The sequence below is a fragment of the Anopheles funestus genome, chromosome 2RL (assembly GCF_943734845.2).
Source record: "Anopheles funestus chromosome 2RL, idAnoFuneDA-416_04, whole genome shotgun sequence".
Classification (NCBI taxonomy): Eukaryota; Metazoa; Arthropoda; class Insecta; order Diptera; family Culicidae; genus Anopheles; species Anopheles funestus.
Genome location: NC_064598.1, coordinates 3,871,441 through 3,897,416, shown reverse-complemented (window position 1 = coordinate 3,897,416; position 25,976 = coordinate 3,871,441). Strand labels below are relative to the sequence as shown.

General features: G+C 46.0%; 4 protein-coding genes across 5 annotated transcripts; 3 read left to right on the top strand and 1 right to left on the bottom strand.

The window, feature by feature from the left end:
• The first annotated feature begins 570 nt into the window (after positions 1–570).
• LOC125761595 (uncharacterized) lies at positions 571–11,673 on the top strand. Of its 2 annotated transcripts, none has more exons than XM_049422847.1 (7): positions 571–1,514; positions 1,585–2,493; positions 2,568–3,869; positions 3,947–4,925; positions 5,024–9,718; positions 9,786–10,275; positions 10,342–11,673. In XM_049422847.1, the coding sequence occupies exons 1-7, from the start codon at positions 1,027–1,029 to the stop codon at positions 11,004–11,006; spliced, it is 9,528 nt and encodes a 3,175-aa protein (XP_049278804.1). In that variant the 5' UTR covers positions 571–1,026; the 3' UTR covers positions 11,007–11,673. The 2 variants fall into 2 exon arrangements, with proteins under 2 accessions (XP_049278804.1, XP_049278803.1); XM_049422846.1 differs by having other exon boundaries at positions 3,947–4,934.
• Positions 11,674–13,727: 2,054 nt separating this feature from the next.
• LOC125764448 (staphylococcal secretory antigen ssaA2-like) lies at positions 13,728–14,207 on the top strand. The gene has a single exon (XM_049428708.1). It carries the CDS (start codon positions 13,728–13,730, stop codon positions 14,205–14,207), a length of 480 nt encoding a protein of 159 aa, XP_049284665.1.
• Positions 14,208–17,536: 3,329 nt separating this feature from the next.
• LOC125761598 (uncharacterized) lies at positions 17,537–23,415 on the bottom strand. Its single transcript, XM_049422866.1, has 5 exons — positions 21,511–23,415; positions 21,255–21,397; positions 18,498–21,018; positions 18,259–18,362; positions 17,537–18,192 (listed from the first exon to the last, which is right to left on the bottom strand). The coding sequence occupies exons 1-5, from the start codon at positions 21,580–21,582 to the stop codon at positions 17,562–17,564; spliced, it is 3,471 nt and encodes a 1,156-aa protein (XP_049278823.1). The 5' UTR covers positions 21,583–23,415; the 3' UTR covers positions 17,537–17,561.
• A 206-nt stretch (positions 23,416–23,621) lies between these two features.
• Positions 23,622–25,917, top strand: LOC125761605 (L-dopachrome tautomerase yellow-f2-like). The gene is made up of 4 exons (XM_049422904.1): positions 23,622–24,416; positions 24,491–24,726; positions 24,798–25,574; positions 25,723–25,917. Exons 1-4 carry the CDS (start codon positions 24,284–24,286, stop codon positions 25,861–25,863), a joined length of 1,287 nt encoding a protein of 428 aa, XP_049278861.1. The 5' UTR covers positions 23,622–24,283; the 3' UTR covers positions 25,864–25,917.
• The last annotated feature ends 59 nt before the right edge of the window (positions 25,918–25,976 follow it).

The window sequence follows — 25,976 nt, the reverse complement described above, 5'->3', positions numbered from 1 at the left end:
CTATTTCTTTTAATTTGACTACAGCTGAAAACTGTTCCAAATTTGTAGCTGAAATAGCTGCAGATCAAATCTACGAAAAGATTCATGATGACGCACGATAGCTTCACCCCAGCGTTCCGTGCGAAGTAGTATATCATTATTCAAACGAAAGAACGTGTAATCGAGACTGCAGCATTGTCTTCTAATTTGTCGGAACAAACTTTCCGACAGTACGTAAAATGTAGAAAATTTTTTTAAATAAAATATATTTTTTATTCTTATTAGAACAATACGCGCGATCAATTGTTCCTGGGTAGGAGAAAATCATGACCAAATTTTTTATCATTATTTTAAACGCAAAATGATCCAATCGCATACAAGTTCTGAATAAGATTAATAATAATTGAATAACAATTAATATCAGCATGTCTTTTTTGCTTTGATGGCTAAATATGGATCAGCAAAACTATTAGGCATAAAACTTTAATTGAATCTTCAATATTTTTTACGCAAATCATTAAACTGTTTTCGTTACCAGCGTCTCACGCACGTAAACAAAGCACCCTTCTGTCAAATGACCATATGTCAAACAGTGGTACATTTCGCGACCTGGTCCCGCATAACAACCTTGCTTCTGAATACACGTTGTTTGCTGGTGATTTCGGATCAACTAACTTTACGCTACGATTGTCACTTTCAATCAAGCGGTGTTATTTTAGAACCGATTGTTCCACATATTTGCCTCGCCGGTTTCGGCAGGATTGAATAACAACTGCTCTTGCGGAAAGACCGGACAAGCGGACCGTTTCGTTGGGACTGTACGCGACTTGAAGTGTAGGTGCGCACCTTTTTCCAATGTGAAAACTGTGTGTTTGTGCGTGCGAGTGCGTGTGTGTGTGTGTGCTATACACGGTAGCAGTTGGTGGGTATCGAAACAACACAGCCTTGCGTTCAACACCGGGCAGCAACATTAAGGTGCACAGTGGCAACCGGAAGAGAGTAATAGGACGGTATTAATACGGGCGAAACGAACGGAGTGTGTGCGAAATGTCCATTTTGTTGCAAGAAACTGGTGGCGGTAACAGCGGTAGTACGGTGACCGCTGCAGCGACAACTCCTAACGAGGATGGCAACGTCAGTTCATCCCTTACCGTCGACAGTGTTCCGGTATCTAAGGAAACCTGTATGGGAGATTGTCACTATGGCCGCAGCTGGAAGGAATATGTGGAGTTGCTGGCACAGATGCGAGTGGTGGATGTCGACGAGGGTGAAATGGGAAAACAACAAGATGAAATGGGTCCGGAAAATGATTGTGTTTGTGCGGCAAAACCCGTGTCATCCGAACATAAAGGCACTGCGGATAATCAGCAAAAGCCACAGCATAGTGAGAATGTATTTCCGCTGAACTGTTGCTGCCGAATGTGCAACGCTTCGCGGGAAGTAGTGATGAAGCTGTACGCCGAGGATTGCCAGTATAACTCACTGTGGGATCGCTTGCAGTTACTGATGAAGCAGTACTACGATCTAATACCGGAGTAAGTACCCCAAACCCAACGATTATCCGCTCTAGTTGGCTTACCAAGCTGATGTTTTTACTCTCCACAGGTCCGAGGATAACGCACTGTACAATCAGTACATAGAGCTGATGAGCAAATCTTCCCTGAAGTGGTTAACGGATGTACGTTTCAGCAGGAATAACATTATCCAGATTTCACTCGCATCCAATTTGCCGTTATCGAATGAGATGGCCTTCGTGATGCTAACGAACGTGCTGAGCACTCGCGACCCGCACCAGCTCTTCGAATTGCTCTGCTTTCAGCTCCGCTCGATCGTGCAGGTGTACTGCGTTGGGTTTGAGGATCTGGTGACCGAGAATCCGGAAGATGGTAGCCGTCAGTTTAATGCGCCCGAGGTATTAAATTATATTGTTAACGGATACAAGAAGCTGCGCCAGTCGGCGCGAACCGTCACCCCGCTGCTGAACGTGCTGGAGCAGTGCCATCTAGGCAAGTTCGGACTCACCTGGTGGTTGATCAACCAGCGCATTTTCCAGCGCTACTTTTACTACGAGGTGCAAAGCATAGTGCCCGATTGTATGGACCGGATGCGCGGTACCCTGCCCGAACGCGAGTATCAAGAGTTGGTCGCGCGGTTCTTAAAGTTTGATCAGGAAATGGCGGATATTGCGCTCTCCTGGGTTGATGTGTGGCCGCTGCTGTATGACTACCACCGTTCAGCGGAAGACTGTGAGCGGCGTAATCGCATCAAGACGGTACACGCGTTACTGCAGTCCATTCGCGGTGCACGCTACACGCCGAAGTCACCGGAACTGTTCGAAAGGCCCGAGCGACCGATAGCGGAATGGATGGAGCTGAAAAACAGGAAACTGGTATGGGAGTACGTGGTGCACTGTCTGAAAACGAAGTGGATACCCGGCGTTAGTACGCGCTTGACGAACGTTGCCGATGTTGTGAAGTGCCCCGGATGTGATCGTCCATTAAACACGCACAACATGTGAGTATGGTACCGGTATATAGTTTCTATCGTAGTGCAAATTGTCACCTATTGGTTTCATTCGTTTTTTTTAGGGTATGTGCATGTCTATCTTGCATTATCGGTGGTGGGATATTTCCGTACCGCCCGAAGAAGGAGATAAATGAACGGTACGGCATGTGTACATGTGCTAACATGATCGAGATGCTACTCGAAAGCCAAGGCAAAGCGATACCCGTCTGCGATGACGAAAAAGCAATGGTTAACGTTCATCAACTTTTGTCCTCATCGTTGTTGCTAACCGGCGACGAAGCGGAAATACCAAACGGATGTGCAAATGCAACCTCTCAGCGACACTGTACACTGCAAAGCGATGACCCGAAACAGGACGATAAAGAGGACAAGAAGGAGCAGGATGTTACCGCTTACCTTCCGTTGATTCAATCGTTGAGTGAAGATGATGAGCTTTATCATATTGCGTGGGCCATATTTAAGCATCTTCCCGATCGAGTACCGTACAGATGGAGCACACTGGAACCGTCGCGCTTTTGCACCTTCCAGGCATCGCCATGCTCGTCGATTGCTTGCCGCGTGGCGGTAAACATTATCGCCATGAACTATCCCATTCACCTATCCCGGTTGCTGATTCATTCGTACAAACCGGTCAGTGAAGAACCGAGACGCATCATGAAGGGCAACTGGAACACGAAGGCACGCAACTCGCTGCGCAAACTGTGCAGCAAACGTTGGCACGAGGAGATGGACGATCAGATGCATCCGTTGCGGTTCGTCGATATGTTTTGGTCGCTGCAAAACTCTACCCTCAATCTGCCAAAAACACGCGCATCCGATCTGGCGGAATGGTTCATGCTTGACACACAGGCACCGCCACGAAATGTCTTCTATCAGTATTTTACAAATTTTTTCCTAATTAAGGACGACGACATCGTCTTCGATGTGGAATGTTACGAGCGGGACCGGGAACGGTCGGTTTCGCCCAACCGGATGAGGGAAAGCTTAATGCAGAAGCTGGAAACGCATAGCGCTTTGGCTGCGCCGTCGTGCCCCGCTACGCTTACGACCTCTGCGTCGTGCGGTTCGTCTTGCTCGTCCTCATCGTCCTCGTCGTGCCTATCGAGCTCAAACTCATCATCGACCTCATCGTCCTGTTCGTTTTCTACTGCTTCCGCCGCTTCTGTAGCGGCTGCTGCCGCTGCTGCTGCTGCAGCCGCCTCAACGTTTATCGAACCAATGGTCAATTCCTCTGTCACCAACTGGAGTGCAAATGAGAGAAGATGTATTTGTAACAATTGTGTGACCGAATTTCTATCTCATTCAGAAATGACGTCGAAACAGTTCGACCCATTGTCCAGAGACTCGTTGACCCAGCGCACAAAGTACGTTTTCGGCGAGCGTTGCGATAGTGTATTAGTTGATTGATGTTTTTAATCCATTATTTTACTTCCGTTTACAGTATGCTGGAAATGGAGCTGAAAGCACTGTTAAAGGAACGAAATATGTTGCTAGAAAAAGGTGGCGGCATTAATGCGTGCAAACGATTAAACCGTGATGATGTATGTAGCCCGAAAGCTGCTCACGAATCGTCGAAAGTCGATCTGAATGTGGAAAGCGAGGAAACGAAAACATCCATCGCGATATCCGATTTGCGCGCGTGCTTGGCAGAGGCTATCGATACGACGGATGACACTGAACAGCAGCAGATTGATAAAGCGAAGGATGAAAATGTGATATCTTCGAGCTGTGAGAAGGAAAGTGTCGTTACTACAAACGTTGCGATAGTTTCGCAGCAATCCAAAGCATCCGCTACCGTAACTGCCATTTCTCCGTCGAAAGCATCATTGAATGAAAGCTGCCCTAAAAGTACGACGACTCCATCGATCTGTTCGCAACCACGGTGCAATACTGCGGCATCAGCGGCTACGGCAGTTTCTGTGAAATCGAATCAGGAACTGCAAACGCCAGCAAAATTATCCGCATTCGCAAAACTGGCCGCAAGTAAGTTGCCGGCATCTGCCGACAGCACAGCGGCAGTAAAATCACCACCAAAGCAGGAAGGAGCCACGGCTAGTGCTAACGGAACATCTTTGAAACAGAGGCTACTTCACGGTGCAGAACCGCAGACTGGCAATAACAACCGTACGGTAACCATTCCTAGCCCGTCAGCAGCAGCGACACAAACTCACAGCACGAACAAACCATGTCCCTGTGGGATGCCTTCGCACGCTCCAGGTGCAAAGGTAGGAACGGTTTCGAAAACGAGACCAGCGACTGGTGCAACAACGCAGGGACCTACAACTAGTGGAAGTGCAACCCACTCCAAGGAAGATCACAAAAAATCGTGCCATCGTGGAGCAGCACCTGTCAGCGCGTCCGGTGGCGATAAAACGGAAGGATCCTGCGTGTGTTACTACTGTACGCTGTTCGGGCAGAGTGTATGTTTAGTTAGTTTCAAACTATACGTATTCTGAAAGATAACTATTACTCTAACACACTTTCTTTCTGTGATTATTTTGTAAAAATTTAATTCTAGGAATGCAATCACAATCAACGGACAAACGAAACTCGTGAGAAGTTGCGGAAGAAACTTCAGAACAAGCAAGAGCAAAAAATTACATCCACCAACGGCACGACGGTGGCGAAGGATCATACTGTGGTTTCTGCGAAAAAGGCCACAACCAGTAGCGATACAACACCGGTAGGATCGGCCGGTAAACCCAGCATGCCGCTCAACAAAGTTGCATTGGCTAACAGCAACAGTAAAACTGTTGCTGACAAAGGAGGCAAAAAGGGCGATAAATCTACCACAAATGCTTCAACGTCGGGTAAAGCGAATCGATTTCAGTCAATTGATGATCTGTTACGGTTTATCGAAGGAGACGATACGTTCAAAGGGGCCAGCAACACCTCCGCAAAGGGTAACGGCAAGTCAAATCGTATGCAATCTACAGAAAAGGGAGAACAAAAACAGTCAGCAAGTTCAACCATACCAGCAAAAAAGACAGCAACGACAACGTCACCGGCTGTCGGAAAGGAATCGGATACGATCAAGAAGGCAAAGCTGAACGAAAGTCTCAAGCTGATTGCAGAACTGGAAGTTTTGCGGCAGCGATTCTACGACTGTCAGAAGCACGAGCAAAAAGCGCACCAGCTTCTCCAAGAGCAGTCGGGATTGAGCAAAAAGGAGCGAAAAGAGCTGCCGCTCAAGATACAGACATACAAACAGCAGAAGAATGAGCTGCACGCAGCAATTAATTGTCTCGTCACCAGTATACGAAGCGAAATTCCGGAATATCCGTTCAAGTTGGAAGCATTCGCAACACCGGCACCCTGCTGCTCAGTGTCACAGCCACCGGGGCAGCAAAACAGTAATGCAGCACAGGACGGGCAGATCGGTCGAAAGGTGGCACCGGGTGCCATGCTTCCGCCGCCACCATCAACCTTAACTTCTGCGGGAAAACCGAACAACAATGTTCGTGCGACAACGCTTGCGAAGTTACAAGAATCTATCAATAATTATAAACAGAAGCGACAGCTGCAGTTTGGTGAGCTGCAGCAACAACAGGATCAAATGATGCTTGATCAATTTCAGCAGTTCAAACAACAATCCCAGCAGCAGGCTGGTTACAGCGAGTCCGCTTCCCAGCAGCTGGTCACCATAAAGCGAACCTTCCTGCCCCATCCGCAACCGCAGATCACGGTAACGGCGAAGGGTGATTCACCCGATCAGGATCAAATATTGTACACCTTCATCAATGGCCAGATGGTGCCAGTCAATGGGCCGGCCAGTACTGGTGATCTTCATAGCCAATACCAAAAGCAGGTGAAACTGTGGCAACAAACCAAGGATGGTTCTATTGCGATGAGTTCCGGTGCGTTCAACAAAAGAAAGTTGTATGACAGTACGGGTAGTACAGCCAGCGGTAACTGCAACCCGGAACACGGTGATCCCTTTGAGCATTTTCCGCCACTGCCGGATAGCCATATTCGACCGGTACGATCGAAGAAAAAATCAGCCACAGGAGAGAACCAACAGCAAGAACAGCACCAACCCTTATCGATCGACGATCTGATACATGAGCGTATGATACGCGAAAGTGTAGAGCTGATAAAAAATCTGCAGACTGACCGCAAGGGTGATCCAGACATGCTCTCGCTAGCCCACAAAGTAAAGAAAGATTTGCTCGAAATGCAGAAGAACCCGCAGCAATCTGCTGTTCAAACAGGAAGTACAGGTGCCGGGAGCAAAAGCAACATTAGTGCACCGTTGAACAATCAGCCGACGAAAAAGGAACCCACGAATAAACCGATCCCCGCTAGTGGTGATCGGCACGGAAGTAAAGGTAAAGCTTTACCATCCGCGACCATGTCGTCGGTGGAGTTGAGCAAGGGCAAAAATAAGAAGGAGCGCAAGAAGGACAAACTGATTGAGGAAATTGATGAAATTGTGGCGCGCCTAAATCTGCTGGACAGTGATGAGGAAGATTCGAAACCTACGTCGAAAAGAAAGCAAAAGTCATCGTCCGCATCCCAGGTAAAGGTTTTAAATCGCAAGCAAAGCAAAGACTCTATCGTGTCTAGCGGTAGTGGGAATGCACCAAGCGCTAAGCAGCAACCAAAACCACAACCGAAACAGCAACAGACTACTGGTATGGCACACAATAAAAGCGGTCAATCTCAGGAAACGCAAAAGAAGAAAAAGGATGCTCTTAAAGAGAACAAACCCCCCGTGGTGGAGGAGAGAAGAACTAGTAAAGATAAGGGTAAGGCTCAATCGCAGCAAGTAGCAGTTCCAGTGGATACCACTCCAGCAACAGTGGAAATCCCAACCAAAACGATCGTTCGCAAAAAAGCACCCAAAACGTTCATTGATCCCGAGTTCGACAATAACGCTTTCCGGTTGCTGAACATGGATGATTCCGAATCCGAGATGGAAGAGGAAGAGGTGATTCCGGCAGTGGAATCAGTTGCTTCATTGCAGGAGGAAAAAATATCTCAAAGTTCTACTTACCAACAACCTAACCCGTGCTTACCGGTAAAGGAGGTAAAGAAGAAATCGCATGATGCCACCACGGAGGTATCGTCTACCGGAGCGACCGAACAGCGAGAACAACAGGACAAATCAAGCAAATCAGACCCAGCCGCTGGGCGGAAAGGTAGTAAGGAGAAAGAGAAAAAATCTTCCCAAAAGAAAGCAACCAAGCAGGAAAAGGAACCGAACCAATCGGCCATCGGAGGATCTGGGTCGGGGAAGCAACAGCAAAAACGGGATGATGTCGAAGGCTCTGCAAAGACTGCCGGTACGTCCACTGGCAGTGGTGATGGTGCGGAACCGCGACCAAAGAAGCAAACACCGGCCCAAGCAATGGTGGAGAAAATCAGTGCCCTTCTCGATAGTCCCGGTTTATCGAACCGTCAGCGGAAGCAAATGATACGCCAGCTCGAGCAAGCGCAAGCAACAATCCAGTCGCAGCTGTTACAAAATGCAGCCAAAGCAACGAAGGCTAAGGTGCAGGCGCAGGCTCAACAGGAGAAGATGGCAAATCAGATGGCTACGAGTAACAGCAGCATTGCGCCCGCAGCTAAACCGTGTGCCGGAAAAGAAGCAAGCAACAGTAAAGCGCGACAAGCGCCCCATTCGGCTATAGGCTCAGCAACGAACGATAATGAAGTAAACGCTAGTTGCTCCGGCGCCCGTAACAGCCTCATGGACCAGCTGAAACGTGGTATTCGTGCAGAAGGGCTAGATCTTCCTCCCGGAATCACGCTGACGCGTCTTGATGCCATTCAAGCGGAAGCTTTGCGTCTAAAGCGCGAATCAATCCGAAAGCTTAGCGTACCGCTAAAGCCGGTTACGCCACCGCTTGATACGTCGGCCACCATGCTTCCCGGTCCGTTTGGTGCCACTGGTTCACCGAATGCCGGCATGTTTGTCGTTAATCCCATGTCGCCCATACCTATGCCTGGGCAGCAGGACTCGGTGATCATGGTTAACACAGGCAAATTAAGGGGCCAAGAGCAACAGCAACAACCTTCCGTAGAATCCACCCAAAATGGGACCGATCGTAAAAAGCGCAACAAACGGCGCAAAAACAAAGGTAAAGATGCGGAACAAGGCGAACATGTTCCATCCACGATCGGAACACCAAATGCTGCCGCTGCCGAGGGACTGGCAGCCGGTCAGCTAGTGGACGGAAGCAACATTGTTACGCTACGCAACCCGATGTTCCATAGCGGTCCAATGGGTATGGGCAGCGCCGGAATGCATCAGCCCGGGGCACCGATGATGTCGGATGTACAGGGCGCCCGGATGACGCTTGGGTACGATCAGCCTGCAAAGATTTTCAAAAATGATAACGGAATGTTTACGATACGAAATCCGGCACTACATCATGCGGTATCGGGCGGTGCCCCACCGGAAGTAACCGGCTTCCGTCCTTTTAATGCAGCGTACCTGGTGGAGAATGGAATAATGCCACCGTCTGGGAATATGCATCAACCGATGGGGACGGTACCGCATGTTACTGCTGCTGTATCGTCCGGGCCGAGTACAATTATTCCCGGTAGCAGTAGCGTACCGGCCTACCTCCAGCAATATCCTTCACCGGCGCTGGATGAAAGCATGGGACCACGAAAATGTAAATCCGTCATCGGCAGTGAAATGAAGAATGCACAAAAGCAAAAGCAAAACTCGATGCAGCAGCAACAACACCAGCACGGTTTATCACCTGCACCGGGGCGAAGCTGGCAGCAGATGAATGGCGCGACCGGTCAGGATATCTTTATTACGCCTTCATCTTCTCCGAGCACCACTGGTGTCGGCGGGCTTGGAGAGTCTCACTACTCGTCGTTCAATCATTACAACCTCCCTGGACAGGACATGCTGCATGGTGGGCCAACCGGAACCCCTACCGCCAGGTACGGTAGTGGAATGTTGGGACCGCCTGGATACTATCACGGCAGTGGCAGCGGTTCGTCAGGGCTACCTAAAGGTACATCCAGTGTCAGTGCAATTGGTTCGGAACGATCGCACGGTCTTTCGTATCTGGGCGGTGCTGACCCATCTGCCAGCCTGGCGACACACTGTTGCGACGATGAAGCACCAAGCGCATTCTTTAACGGTAACAGTCTCGGAAGCTTACCGTCAGGAAGTATGAGCACCAGAACGCGCTATGACGATCTTGCCTTCTTACAAAACTTACAACCGGGCCAACGGCTCAACAGTGAGGTAAGTGAAGCCAAATGGCCGTAAAGTGTCCCGAGATTAATATTGTTCAACCTTCTACCCGCCATAGGTTACCATACACAGCATCAATGAGTCGAAGATGCGTCGACAGCAGGCACAAAACTATACGCACGACATTCAAATAACGGCCATACCGGCACCGTCACCTCCCACCGCCGGTGGAAGGGCTGGAGGGCTGGGTGTGCCGGTTACGGCCAGCACCGTATCGTTGCAGCACTTGATGCAACAGTCACACCAAGCGCATCTTCAGCAACAACTCCCAGATACTCAGTTGCACCTTTCCGATCTCAGTCCCGGTTCCGGTTCAGTAGGATCGGGTAGTGGTTCCGGTACCAGGACCGGTGTCGCGCTGAGCGATTTCATGGACAGCCGGGTGTCCGCTGGGAGCGGCTCATCCACGTCTGCCGATCTGTTGGCTCCTTCGCTTGAGCTGGACGCGAAAAACTTTCTGCGAGACTATCAGCTAGGTCAACTTCAGCAGCAGATGCAAGACTTACAGCTACAGCCACAACAGCAACAACTGTCCGGGGAATTCGGAGGTAACTTACGACATGAATGCATCAGTTTTCCTGATCTTAATTTATCTATTTTTAACTTTTTTCTAGATAACATGTTTGCAACAAAACAGTCGAATGTTGTCGACCAGGAATCTGACGAGCAGGATCGTTTGAACTTTTTCCTTACTGCATCGGTTGGAAGCAATAGCAATAGCATGGAAATGAATCATAAACCAACCGGACACAGTTCGTCAGGCGCAAACAGTTCAACTGCGGAACCAGCATGCGCCACCGGTTCGGACGATGTGGAGGAAGGCAATCCTGGTGGCGTTAGCATCGGTGGCGAAGAACTGCAACGACCGCAACAACCACCGATAGGAACTCCTTCCAGCAAGAATCTGCAGCAGCACAGGTTACAGCAAAATGGTACGCCTGTGTCAACATCCGGTAGCATACTGTATCCGGCTACGGCCGACAGTCCTGCCTCCTCGGTGTCCGTTTTCGACGGCATCTCTTCGTCCCTGAGCAGCCAGGCGCACTCGTTCGACGATCTGTATACAGGGCTGCTAGCAACAGCGTCGCCACCAACGTCAATATCTGGCAGCAACGAAAGCACCGGCTGTAGCTCGAAATTAAACTCGCAACTCAACATGCATCAAGTGCCGCAACAGCTAAGTGCCGACACTGGATATGTCTCGTCAAACGTTAACGGTCTGTCTGAGCCAAGTCTCGCTACGATATCCACCGACAATGCCGAAAGTCCTATGTCATGAAGCAATAAGTAAATGTATCAGCAAAGCGCGTATGTCGCGAATGCAATAGACCAGTCGTAAAACATATACATAGAACATGCGTTGGCGTCATAATGCCCTCAAACCCCATCAGCCAATTGATAATTAGACAGGGAATGGCTTTAATGCATACGGACCCTCAAACGGACCTGGTACGTATTGAAACTTTGCATTACAATTGTACAACTGCTTTCTCGTTGTCTTCGATCAGACTGAGTCGCGTGAAAGGGTTGATCAACCGGATACAAATGTAACACCCAGCGGTTACATTCGCCCATTTCAATGATTCATCTGTAACGAAAACAACCCGCCCTTTTTGCTGTAATATTTGTCTCATTAATCAGTTCCATATCGTTCCAAACGGAGTTAAACGGAAGAAAACACACCATTTTTTGCTGATTGTCGCACACCGCTCAATCGTATGATTGTTGATAGATCGCTTCGCTGCCGAACGAATAAACGAAAAATTGTACAGAAAATATTCGTCACCCTATGGAAGGTCGTATGTAAAACTTCTGAACGATATATACTACAAAACGAGTGCTGGGAATGTGTTGAAATTGGTGAACGATGGTATTAGATGTACTGAAGCAATCGGCAAACTGAAATGGGTGAAGAAAAATATAGCAAGATACCGAATGAAAAGTGATGCGGTCGTTTACGAAATTTCTAAAGTCAGTGCCGAAACTAGAGTAGCTTTAAACTGTGGATTATTGTTGTAGGTAAGTTCTTTGGTTGGCTAGTTTTCTTTCCTTTTTGTTAGCAGTTGTTTTAACATGTGTTTCCTTCTCAAGCTTATCCATTTACTGAATCTAGATTGGCAGGAGTCATGATTAATGTTTGCTTAAAAGTGGTCGATTCTGCTAATCGACAAAAGAGATAGAAGAGCTGTCATGCTTATGATATTGTTTGTACTATATTAGTAGACACACTCCGCGCTATTTACATGAAAAAAGTGTATTTTTCATTATCTTTTTAAGCAATATGACATATAGTTTTTCAATGAAATAACTTCCGGAAAATGATGTTTTTTGAAACTAAAACAATAGCGTCTGCATAATTTTGTACGCGTGCATGTCATGGGTTTGACACCTCTGGTCTTGTGCCTCTCTCGTGCATGCGATGCACATAGTATATCTTTTGTTTTTATTTCTATAAGCATTACAAGTTCCCGATCCCGAGTCCCGATCATTCAAGTAGTACAAACTATAGCAAACCGCTCTGGCTACACATATAAATTACCTTTTTTATGACGGAGAAGAATATGAGAATAAATATGATTGTACGTATGGATATGCGATATGTTTCAAGGCGTACTATCATGATGTGGGCAAATCTAAACACAAATTGTAGATCAATGGGCAATACGTCTGCACATTTGATGTAGCTAGTATCGCATAAAAGCATGACGAGAAGTTGATGTTTACTAACATTTGATGTATGATGTTAAATTCATTGCTAAGAGATATTGCTACTCGCAGCAGGGAACTTCCATGGTCGCGAGCCTCGTTGCACATGCTTGAGAGCTCCGAGTTAATTCCGCACTTGCCAAACGTAAGTAAACAGTGGTAAAAACAGTCTGTTCACTTATCTAGCAAGTGAAAACCAAAACAACGTCTGGGGCTAGAATGCAAGAACTCAAAAAAAACTCCTCTTTACACCCGTTATTATACACAAAAACACACACGACATCGTTTAAATTATATCAGTCACATTACATTGTTTATAATTAAGCTTCCTTATTTTATTATTTTTATTCCTTATTTTACACGTTTCAATTGATACAGTAACAGTGCGAAAATAATATAAAGCCGCGTATAGCAAACTTGGAGCAAATTTTCACATTTGTCGTCAACTGTCTCACGCATGTTGTTTAGTCTTACGGATCAATATGGTTTTAGTGGCATACGGGTTGCACTTTCAATTGTGCAAATATAGAAAGCGTGTTCGTTTCATTACTGGTGTGCTTCTCGTGCTATTAGTGTTCTATCTGGCCAATTGCTTGCATGAAAGCAACCCCATTTCTTGTGACAAATGTGAAGAAAGTAGTGAACTGTTGCTCGATCAAGTGACTCTCAACGAAGATGTACCATCAGCTGTGCATGCTTTTCGACAGAAAAGACAAATCAAGCGTGCAGTTCAGTCGACACATGGGGCAGTAGTGCAAGCAAATCCATACAATCGACCAGCAAATGTGAGAGTTAATCAATACAACAATCCAGCCGGAATGCGACAAAGAAATGCAGATTTCTTGAATGAGGAATCACGTGTTCTAATGTTTGAAAGGCAAAACAACAATCCAAGCGAAAGGCAGCAGACAAATGCAGCAGTGTTTGAAAATGGGTCGCCTGTTAGAATTTATCAAACGCATCAAAACATTCCACATCAAAACGAAAGGCACCAGACAAATGCAGCAGTGTTCAAGGATGGCTCGCTTGTTAAAATTTATCAAACGAAGAACAGCAATCCATCGGGCGCACGTGATCAACAAGGCATACGGAGATTTTTTCGACCTGGCGTCTGGCCTTCTTTCTCTCGTCTAAGAAGTGATGGTATAAGGATATTCGACACACGTCCGGTCCCAAATCAAGCAGTAAGCAGTAAGGTCGCATGTTTACAGCGTCCGAAATACAAGCCTATCGCAACTTGTTACTGTCCTTACCCACTGAGGGCAAAGAATAAACTTTATTATCATCGTGTAAAATGTTTCCCAAAAATAACGACTACTGTCTCTACAACAACAGAATCTTCAACTACTTCTTCAACGACACCTACTACTACAACACCTACTACTACACCTACAACAACAACTACGACACCTACTACAACTACTACAACACCTACTACGACTACCACGACACCTACTACAACTACTACGACGCCTACCACAACTACTACAACTACACCTACTACGACAACTACGACACCTACCACGACTACTACGACGCCCACTACAACTACTACGACACCCACTACAACTACTACAACGCCTACCACAACTACTACGACAACTACACCTACTACGACTACTACAACACCAACTACCACTACTACGACACCAACTACCACTACTACGACACCCACTACAACAACTACGACACCCACTACAACAACTACGACACCCACTACAACCACTACGACACCCACTACAACTACTACGACACCCACTACAACCACTACTAGACCTACTACAACTACTACGACACCCACTACAACTACTACGACACCCACTACAACTACTACGACACCGACTACAACTACTACTAGACCTACTACAACTACTACGACACCCACTACAACTACTACGACACCAACTACAACTACTACTAGACCTACTACCAGTACTACGACACCAACTACAACTACTACTAGACCTACTACGACATCTACTACTACACCTACAACTACAACTACTACTACTAGAAGGAGACCTCGAGGAAATAACGCAAATAATCTATTGGATGAAAATACGACTATTCCATCTATCGATAGAATGACTAAAACCCCCCCTATGGATAGGCCATAAATGGATGCTTGAAGGAAAAATTGGATGCACGCGCAAAATTGTTACTGGAAGTAACAATAAAGACTTCTATGAATTTCTGTTGAAACATTTATCTTTTTGTTGAACTGTAAATAAAGTTTAATATTGTTTAATAATAACGGAAAAGAATGTGAATTAATTTTCCAAATTCTACCATCAATCAACATGGCTCATTTCATGGCTTCATCCTAGTCAAAGCCTATCATAATAGGAGCTTCTAGGAAACGAATACTCTGTTCTTAGGTTCCGTTTGATGCATGTACGAAACCAAAAAAATAGAAATCATCAACATCAATTAAAATCGTACCAGAGATCGTAATCACCATCCTTTACATTGGACATTGCAGGAGTATATAGAACACTTATCAGTCTCCAGATTGTTCACTTACCCTAATCAACAAATTTACACCTCGCACTGCGTTCCATCCATTCTGTCTTTTAATAGCAGCGTTAACATATCTGGAAATGTTCCTATTTCATGGCTCCTACTAGCTCTGTGGTGTGGTAGATTTACTTGAGGTCGTGGAATAGATTGCGTAAGGGGAGTTGATGCTCTTTACATTTCTAGAAGTGTCAGTCTAATAGTCGATAGCTTAGACAACTCTCCAGATGGCTTGTCTAAAAACTCTCAGCTTGCAACCCTGTCTCATCTTTAAAAGTTAGTATTCCTTAAGGAGATGGTATGGCTCCCAAAAAGGTTATGTTATTCATTTACACGAATAGTATCGCGAGTTCAGTTATCGCTATTCCAGTCTCCCCGGTACCGTTGGAGTTGTACTGAAGGTCTGTACATTAATTCACAGTGAGCACAGCAGTAAACGTATCTGCAGCTTCTAAACAGATACCTCTGGAACATTATTATTTGCAAACAACGTACGTGATGCACATGTTAGTTCTTTGACTGTGGCACCCGTTAGCTTCGCGCACCATCAATGGGTGATGGTGGTTAAAGGCAAGTTAGTTACTTTACAACCATTGAGTAAAACAGAATGCACGCAACGCAGCTGCTGATATTAGTGCTCATAGTACAGTATGTGACAAACGCCTATCAATCCAACATTGCCGAGCGTGTGAAATTGCACTCGAAATACCGTCTGGCGCGTGTGTGGAGAAGTGGTTCGTTCCGTTTTGATAGTGCTCAGTTTGAACCAACGCGTTGGGAATGGCAACGTAACTCAAAGACGAAAACTAACATAAAAAGTAAGAACTTTGTTGCTAGAAATAAGCCCGACATTAATCATAAGCTTCTGTGGAAAGTGGAAAATCGAAACGAAGATTATGATTCGCTAATGTCGTCCGAGGATGATGTTCCCGTATGGCCAAAACATACCTTATCTGTACTTGCAACTGATAGAGCAGACAACCGCGAAAATGTCAGCAATAGGATGGTCAATGTGGCAGATCAACCTTTGGATAGCAAGTTAACATTCGACCCATCTCAAACGGATCCGGTGAATCCTCTATTTTCTGAGGAAAATAACACTTTTGAGAGCGGTCTGAACGTCCCCGAAAAGCGTCATTTGCGGTACCACCATATGTGCGAAGGAATTATGACGACCACGGAAGTGTCAACATTGGCGAATCTGGCAAATCATTTAGCAGAATCCAGCAATCAAATAATATCCATTCAACCGCACCCTGGCGCTGTTTGTAACAGTGAGAAAATGCATATACAGGGGTATCCTCAACCGATCTATGGATCTATTCCAGATGTACCTTATATTCGGAGACCTGCCGAAATGATCACTGGGGCGACGAAGCAAAAGAAAAGTTCATCGTCTGTGATTTGTTTAACTGACGATACCATCAATACAAGTGAATTGCAAACGACAGAAGAGTCATCGACGATTATTGCCACAACTCATAATGATGGCAATTCTCTCACATGGACACATATTCTTCAGCCTATACCAACTACAGAGTATTCGACATCTTCCACAACGCTCGCTTTAGCACAATTAGCCATGACATTAACAGATTCTACAACAAGCAGCTCAGTTTCGAGTACAACATCGTATGTGTCGACTACTCTGGAGAAATCTATTACAAGATCTCTGTCTACAACTCAATCAGAAACTATTACAAGTATGGCTAAACATAAAGTAGCTACTTTATCACACATTACAGTGCATCCTGCGGTCGTAATGTCCCAAACGTTTGTAAAAACAACTTCACAAGCAATCACGGTTACACCTGCACCACTTGATACAAATTCATCCAGAAATAAACTGACAATTGTTTTTGAACTAAAAGCAGAAAATGATACAAGAACTGAGGGGACGAATGTTATTGCTGATGAAATCCTTGTAACGCATGTGGCAGCTAGTCAGTTAGATTCTCTAGATTCAAGTTCCACAGAAGCAATGGAAACTACAATCATCGATAGCATTACAAGTACAACGGAATCAATGCTTGCAGTTGATATGTCCCACATTCTTCCAGAGACTCTTCCACAACTTCCAGTCCGGGACCTTACCATCGAAAGGAACGACGACGGTGTCGTCGAGATCGAAGAACCATCTCATGCAGATGGTATCTTCACGCGTATTTTTCATACTATCTGCACATTGTTGCGATCGATTCTGGACGCAATCTTATACCTGTTCACTGACGTGCCTTCTAACTTCCCATAACGAACGTGACGGCATGCATAAAATATACATCTCAAATTAATAATGTAAAAAGACTCGGATTTTTTATTTGTTTTATATTTGCTGAAATACTGTAAATTCTTGTTTAAAATTTGCACTACAAATACACGTGACACCATATTATTGCTCACATCTATTATTGGATAATGTACATTTACCTAGACTAACATCACAAACATTACAACATGATATGCGGGCTGGACAAGGGAAAGATGAATGGATAGGAACTCGGAAACAGGAAATGGTATAGCTTGTAGCAAGATCTTTATGATCACGTGCAACAGCTTCGGTATAGTTTCACGGCACGTAATGATTGAAAGCGCGTTCTACTTGCAATGTTTGTTAGATTGTCAGTACGTCTGATATGGTGGACACGTTATCACCAGTCATGTTGTGTTCGTCTTGAAATCGAGCGTAGCGTACGTGTGGTGACGGTTGAGTACGAGTTCTCGACGGTACGGTGTGTAATTCATCGGCCAAACGCAACACTGCCTTACGCCGTCGATAGATCACAGTCACCAGCACCATGGCCAAAAATGCGATTGCCAGCGCACCAGCGATCGTATACCCGATCGACGAAACTTCTAATGATTGGTTACGCAAGAGCGTATTTCCGGTTTCGTTACCTCCTTGCAGAAGCGCGCTAGGTCCATTATCGGCGATGGACGTGTTCGATGGTGATGCAACAGGAAAGCTTTCCGTAGGTTCGGTTGTGTTGCCCAGTGTCGACCCCAGTGTCAACATATCACTTTCGGTTGCAGTTACAACATCGGACGTGTTTGCAGTTGATGACCAAGAAGTCGTCGCTAGATCAGACACTACAGTTACTGCTTCCGAAAAGTTGCCGTGTTCCGGAGAGACTGTAGACTCCGGCGATGATTCCGTCACACTAGTAACAGTCAACGCTGTTGAATCAGTCGTTATATTTCGGCTCGTCGATTCATTTGAAACAGATTCTGTTTCATTTGAAATTCTGCGTAAATGGAAAGGACGTATGAGTTGCCAATAAAATGGCAAACAACCGAACAGATATACTAACCTCAAGTATGCCATCTTAGTACAATTGCATCGCACCTCGTCTGTGACAGTTTCCTCCGTGACGCAATGTTTGCTGCTCCATATATTGTCCGTCCAAAGTTGACACTGAAATAGACGGAAATAATTCTTCAAATTCTGCAACTCGGTTGCTCTCTACATGCATATGAATTAGAAGTGAATCCTTTGTTTAAGCCACATATTAACAAACTACTGAATCAACGTAATCTTCCTCATCCTTACCGTTACGTTCGGCAACCGTCTTCCATCCAGTGACCACTGGAAGTAATCACTTTTCCAGTCGAGCAGCGTCCACATACCGCCCTTTTCAACCGACAGTACAAACGCTTCGTAGAAACCCAAATCCAACTCGTGCGCTTCCTTCTGGACGAACAGATCACGTGCATAATAAATGCGCCCGAAACAGTAGTATTCCGTTTCCGGAAAACCATTCAAAAACGGTACACGGTCTGTGGGCGCACTGAACAGCACGTTGTTCGGAACTGCCACCTGTCGCAAGTTTATTTCCGAAAGGCTACGGTATCGATTCATTTTCAATGTAATCAGTTGTCCTACATAAACGTGGTAGGACTCGGTCGTGCAATAATTTTTGGTGGCCTGATGGACGAAATTCAGCAGACTTGTACGGGCCTGGTTTGCAACGGAAACATTTTTCGACACGGTTAGGCTTTCCATTAGCGACAGTTTGGTACTAACTTTGGTGACATTCTCAGGAGCGTGCAGTGGAGACGTCTGTGAGGAACGTTTGCTGCGTGGTGCGGGGTCCATTAATTCTAACAACTGCTGGAACAGCTCGTGATTGTTCGACTCCTCCAGATCCAGGATGGGTTTCGTTTGCATGATAAATTCCTGTATGGACGCATCCGACAAGTACGTCGTTTCGCCGTACACCTTCCGAATGTGTGCGATAGATTGTTGCAGTAGATCGACAAACCGTCGGTACGCACTTTCGTACTGAGGTGAGTTGCGGTTACGCAGCGTTATAAGCAGCTCAAAGGCACACTTAAGTGCATCGCGATAGTTGAGCCGATTGAAAAAGCCTTCCATGGATTCGAATGCGTACGAAATATCTGCTACCGATGGTTCTGCGCCTGCAGTGAGGGAAACATTCGGACCAATGATCTTCGTGCACGCATTTCGTGAATCACATACGATTGCATACGTTTCCACACTACCAGTTTTAGTGTACGGCAGAACGGTCTCAGCTGAAGTTATCTCGTAGATAGTGGCAATATGTACATCTACCCCATCGGCAATGTACCAGAAGCTGTACCGCAGCGGATAATCACGTTCCGTATCTTTTGCAATTCCGGTAGTTAGCTTGAACACAGTTTCCAGTGCCGTTCCATTGCTCTCCGGGGAAATTTCAATCGGTAATACTTCCGGTGCACCATTTGTTTCCAGCACAAACGTCCAGTGACTTTGCACCTGTTCACGTTGTCTCTGTTGTCCCGCCATTTTGCTATCGTCCATTGGTTCAGGACAAAACGCCTGTAAACGAAATTTGTAACGTACATCCGGTTCGAGTCCTTTCCAAGATCCTGTTGCTGTACCTGCCGGAATGGACAGAGTGATATCCTTCACGACAGTATCGTTGCCGTAGTCAACCAGTTCCGAGAGAAAGTTTTCTTCTATGTCGCGTATGAACAATCCACCCAATGTGCCACCATTCGGTAGTAGAGCTGGATCGAAGTACGCAAAGCCATCTTCTCCCTGCAGAATCGTCCAATTCGAATAGCAGTTTGGTACGAGCCCAGCAACGCTCACGAGCATTTCAAATGATTCACGACCAATGGCCGGATATTGAGACCACTGGAGTATTTTCACCGTAGGGGTCACTTTCGGGTTAACGGTCAACAGGCATTGAGACTCAGTTTTCTCCCCCGAATCACCGTCAATGGAAACCTTTACATGGTACTGTCCTACGTTGTAAAAAGTGACCACTGCATCACCATCACTAATTTCGAACGTATCGGCACAATTACTGTCGTCACCTGTCTTTTGGCAAGACCACACCACTTCACCACCCGATGCATACGATCGTAACTGAACTGCTTGATCAATGCCCACTATAGCGTCGGTTGGAAATAGGACCACTTCCGGATCACGTCGCAAAACGGTTACCGACATGTGTGCCTGCGCAATAGCCTCATCCGCGGAGGTCGTCGAAAACACAGACACTTCGATTTCGTACTGTTGCCCGGGAAGAAAACTACCCGCCGGTACTCGTAACATCTTCGACCGCTCCATAGTGACAGCGCTTAGTTCACTGTCACTCATCGCACCAATAGTCCAACGAAAGTAGTAATCGGTTCGTCGCCGACAGAAGATTAACTGGGCTGTTACGAGGTACTCCACATCCGCGTACGATTTCTCCGCACCGAGCAGCAACAGTGACACATCGTCATCGCTTCTGGTCGAACCGCCATGCTCGAACGAGGCGCCCTGGTCAACGTTCCTGTAGGTCATGGTAAAGTTTTGCTCCTCGCTTTCCATACCATCGGCATCCACGGCAACGACACCGAACGAGTACACGACACCCGGCAACAAATCGTCGGTACCGATCGTCATCTGACCGTTCTGGGCGATCATGTCTCTATCGCGCCGAACACGCTGTTCAAGCTGTCGTACGGCACGCCACAATCCAACCGTGTGCCGCTGGCTGATGAATCCGTTGTCATCCAGCAGCGTGAAGTACGTTTTCACGCGGTAGTGCAACCGTTGGCCGCCATTCGTCTGAAAGCTGCAATGCAGGGAAAGATCGATAAGCAAAGTGTTGTAAAGTGGCAGTGTTTCCTGCAAAGTGCATGTTTTCGATCTCATCAAGATTGAGGATGAATAATGAATAGAACAGAATGCCGCCACATGCAGTGCGAGACAAATAAATCAATAAATTATGCGCTTCTGCGCGCCATTAGCTGGGCGACATCAATACTCGGGAGTAGGAGGTGGCCCAGGAGGTTCTATTTGGTGCCGTACCCGATCGTTAGTTGGCGTGTGGATTGGGTCGAATTTCCACGGGCGACGCCTACGGTTGCACTGTTGTTATCATGGTTGCTTCTGTAGCCTTCTGCAGGGTTACAGATAAACTCGGGTGCTATAATGCGAAAGGTTGGCTTTTCCTGATAGAAATAGCAAAGTAAAAGCATTTATTAGTATTCTTCTTGCAGTGTACAAAACGTTTTTCCTTTTTGCACTAAAGATCCTAATAACTTCGAGCAGCTTAATAACTTACCGCTAGCGATTCTCCCATCAGGATCAACGACATCACCCACCATAATATCATAGCAGCAAAGGTTAAATTCATGTCTTACTATATAATTACTTTCGACAGACCTTACACGGCCAAACATTCCCTGGACAACCGACCGAGTTCTGTTACGAATATCAAACCAGCGCACAGAACACTCACCGTCCAGTAGGGCGTCTTTCGTGCAACTGGACGTTTTAAATCCCCCCAGAAAGATGCGAACCTTCCGGACACGCAAATGGTGACGCCGACTCCTTCACAATTCTGAACCTGTTGGCGTTCGCTGTACTCGGTGACCGGTTAAAGGACCTACAGCCGTTACGTTGCTTCGCACGGAATCAATAGTTTACGTCCAGCATTGGGTACGTTTCGTGACTGACCGACTGACCGACAAGGTACGCCTATCGGCAGGATACATTTGAAAGCACACAAACACACACGCGCATACACTCTAGCTGTGTCCGGGGAAACATTACGCGGTCATGCAAATTAAGGTGCTCAGTCTCTCGCTAGTCGGTTGTTGAATGTCGGCTGGGCAGCTACAATCGCACTATAACTAGCAATTTCTATTAATGTGTATACATTATTTCCAACAGCTGTGTAGCGGTTCTTTATTCATAGTTGCATTAGAAACTATTTCAAAAATAAATTCACAACACTCCACCAACTGTACCGGTTCTGTTGCAACTGGCATAACGATGAAGAGACTCTGCTTTGATTTCGCTACATGTTCTTGCCTCCTTTTTCGCCTTCTTCACTCTTATATCCTCGTTACCAAACCAAACCAAACGGAAGGACCCTACATGCTTGCATCTCGTGCCTAAAGGATCCTTTTTCATTCTGTTGTTTTCTCTCGCCTTTCGTTATACGCTGGTGCGGGCGAACCTTACTTGCATCCTTTCTGGGTGACCCGATCGGATAGGTGGTATCCTTTCTTTTCCCACTGCCGGGAAGCAAAAAAAATTACCCGCACAAACACACACACATACACTCATACCGAAGAACACGGCCACAACCGGGTTTTAGATGTAATCAGGGCTAAAGTGGCCATCCTTGCCCTACACCCCGTTACGGCTGCCACACACATCTTGACGAATCGTAAACAAAGCATACCTAAAACCATGTGCATGAACCTTTTTTTCTACCAACTTTGGTGTCTTATATCGATACATACATATCTTCCACCAACGGTGGACCATAGGCGACGAACCTGAAGGAAAAGAGAGCTGAAAGAATAAACAAAACCACGCTGCAGGGAAATCTCTGCAAAAGGCTGAACTGGCATAGGACAGTGGACCGACACACATACACACAATAAGTAAATGCAGCTGCGGGCGTACGTGCTTGCACCTCAGTGTCCCCTGCAAACAATTCCTTGCCGTTGATTCCGTCTTCGGTAATTCGTCTGGCTTGCAGATGATGAATTTGCTGTGTTTGATGAATTTTGGGTACTGTAAAGGTACGATACATTTGTGGGAGGATTGTGCGGACAAATTAATTTTACTCTTCTTCGACAGGCTATGCTTAATCGTTGTTCGTATCGTACTGGTCAAAATGAAGATATTTTATACTTTCATTGATATTTTTCCTTTCAACAAACCTTGAGGTCTAGTGATCACTTACACCATATCCTCTTCAGTCCCAAAAGCAAAAGCACCTTACATCTCCGACTCTATCAAACACACTCTTAGATCCGTTATTGAATGTCCCAGGGTGTGATTATTGTTTAGTCGCACGGTATCGTCTCTATTATGCAATGAATCTAAACTGTAAGCTTAAATGTTTGAACTTTAACGACTTAAACGTTCAATCTTTAATGATCGTCAAGATCTTTTACGATCAGCATGCAATAAGCACGGATATATGAATATTTCAAAGAACTCCGTAGCCTAGACTCACGTAGTAAAAATAAGTCTAGTTAGCCAGAATTGGTCGGCATGACCTAAGAAGTCATGAAAGCCAATAAGAACAATGGCGGATCAAGCTTGTCGAAGGCCCTAAGCGGAATGGTTATTGGGGCTCCAAAAGTATGGCCGCAATGTCGATAAATTGAATTTTGAAAAAAGTGACCGGGGAGTTAAGTGCTGACCGGGTGGGGGGAGTCGTTTTGGAGGCCCCTACTGCACCTGCTCAGGGCTTCTGCTCGGGCTCCGTTACGTATGTTCTGACGTCTTTCGGGGTTCCTCCAAGAAAATATTACGTATAATCGCTGCTTCAAGGCCCCCTATCAGCTCGAGGCCTCCCGCGGCCGCTTACTTTGCGTACCGCTTGATCCGCCCCTGAATAAGAAAAAGAAGAGATGTTTTTTTATTTAATTGTTGTGTTTGTAAAACACATGTTCTGCGAGCTTGCTGCTAGTTTAAATCTAAATATTGCTACCTTAGCCCAATAACAATCTTATGTTTGTAAATATGCAAAAAGCAGCAAAATAAAACGTATGCAGTCTTCCGGCAGACACATTTGCCCAAAAAAAAGCCATTTTCCCACACTCGCACAGATTGCAAATTGTGTAATAATGTATCAAACCCAAGACCGCGTGGATTTTCCATCGACTATATCAGTTGCAAGGCCTCTCGCCCTGGCTCACAATCTCGCCAAAGTTCATGAGTGCCTAATCAAAATGACCCCAAATCGCATAGCGAAACATTTTGTGAGCGCGAAGATATAGCGTTTATGAAACGGGACTATTTCTTTAGTCACTGTCATCGCTTCTCGAGCGAAAGTCACGATCGTAGACAGGAGTCAGTTTTCGGAAACAATGGCAAAGTTGCCAGTGTTTTACCTTGCTCTGGTGGTAAATACACTTTGTGTATTGCTGAGCGTAATATCGGCGGAAAAGCTTCAGATCGTTTACCAATGGACACAGATAAGCTCCAACAGCAATAATGATCGTAAGTATAGTATACGTTTCTTTACGACGTAACTGTACAGTGCAGTAACGTGCTTTTCGGTGGTTTTTTTGTAGCATCGAAAAACCTAGTTTTTATGGACGATACTGTCGTGTCCAATGAGGAAAAATACTATGCGTACGGAAACATTCCGATAGGCGTTACACATCACAAAGGATTCCTGTACGTAACGTTTCCCCGTCGACGAGCCGGCATACCGGCCACCTTGAACGTTATCGACATGGCACGCAATCCATCCGTGAACGATCCTAAGCTGGAACCCTATCCGAATCTGTTGGTGAACACACTGCGGGTAACTGCAATCAGCTCCATTTTGTCAGCTGCTCCTCCTTAATATTTGACGTTTTCCCCCGATTTTTATAGAACGATTTATCGGCCGATCCAAAACGGATCATCTCGGTCTATCGTACCCAGGTCGATCGGTGCGATCGACTATGGTTCGTCGATACCGGTTACCTCGAATATCCGGGCGGTGGTAGCCGTCAGGTGCAGCGCCCCGCTCTGTGGGTTATCGATTTGACCGTTAACCGTAGTGTGCGTCGCTTCGAAATACCACCAGAAATGGTTAAATTAGGATACGGCATAGCTAACATCGAGGTAGATGTTGATGCCACGGATTGTAATCGCGCATATGCCTACCTTCCCGATTACGAGTGGCATAAGCTGTACGTGTACGGATTTAATGAAGGTCGTATGTGGCGGTTCGAGCACAATTACTTTTCCTTTGAACCGCGGCATGGTAATTTTTACGTGGCCGGTCAAAAATTCACCTGGAACGATGGTATCTTCTCTGTAGCCGTCGGTGGAAAGTGGAAAGATAGTACCACCGAACGTATCGTGTACCTCCGTGCGATGGTTTCGGTTAGCGAAATTGCCGTATCGAATCGTGTTCTGCAGAATGAAACGTTAGCACTGCTCGGAAAAGGTGCATACGGCAAGTATTTCCATCATCTCGGCGAGCGTGGTCCGAACACGCAAACCTCGAGCCATGCGTACGATCCCCGAACGGGTACACTGTTCTATGCGGAAATAAACCGCAACTCGATCGGTTGCTGGAACACAGACAAACCACTTAAACCTGAAACTCAGGGCATCGTGCATCTGGATAACGAGGAGATGATTTATCCTGCAGATATAAGGGTGAGTATATGACGAAAAGAAATCCAAACGTTAACAGGGCAGCATTTGTGTTAGCCAGAACGTTGACTGTGTGATAGTTTCAATATTTAAGAATTGCTTTCCTTGTTCTTTTTTTTTTATGCTGTACAAATGTTATCAACGGCCAAAGGTTGATAGCAATGGTGATCTGTGGGTCATTTCAAATCGGCTGCCTATCTGGATCTACTCCGAGTTGAACCGGACCGAAGTGAACTACCGAATTTGGCGTCAGTCAGCGTCTCGTGCTATAGCTGGAACGATTTGCGAATAGGCAAATCATTTTCGCAGTGCGAGCGATAAAGATAATGAATTGTTTTGTTTTACACATTTCTATATGAAATAAAAGATTCGAAATTAGATTTTTTTTGTAAAGAAAACAAAAAA

Coding starts and splice junctions, on each gene's coding strand:
- LOC125761595 (XM_049422846.1), top strand. CDS start 1,027: ATGTCCATTTTGTTGCAAGAAACTGGTGGCGGTAACAGCGGTAGTACG. Junction 2,494..2,567: donor CCATTAAACACGCACAACAT/GTGAGTATGGTA, acceptor CGTTTTTTTTAG/GGTATGTGCATGTCTATCTT. Junction 10,276..10,341: donor ACTGTCCGGGGAATTCGGAG/GTAACTTACGAC, acceptor ACTTTTTTCTAG/ATAACATGTTTGCAACAAAA.
- LOC125764448 (XM_049428708.1), top strand. CDS start 13,728: ATGTTTCCCAAAAATAACGACTACTGTCTCTACAACAACAGAATCTTC.
- LOC125761598 (XM_049422866.1), bottom strand. CDS start 21,582: ATGAATTTAACCTTTGCTGCTATGATATTATGGTGGGTGATGTCGTTG. Junction 21,398..21,510: donor TGATGGGAGAATCGCTAGCG/GTAAGTTATTAA, acceptor TATTTCTATCAG/GAAAAGCCAACCTTTCGCAT. Junction 18,363..18,497: donor GACGGTTGCCGAACGTAACG/GTAAGGATGAGG, acceptor CGTCTATTTCAG/TGTCAACTTTGGACGGACAA.
- LOC125761605 (XM_049422904.1), top strand. CDS start 24,284: ATGGCAAAGTTGCCAGTGTTTTACCTTGCTCTGGTGGTAAATACACTT. Junction 24,417..24,490: donor CTCCAACAGCAATAATGATC/GTAAGTATAGTA, acceptor GTTTTTTTGTAG/CATCGAAAAACCTAGTTTTT. Junction 25,575..25,722: donor TTTATCCTGCAGATATAAGG/GTGAGTATATGA, acceptor CAACGGCCAAAG/GTTGATAGCAATGGTGATCT.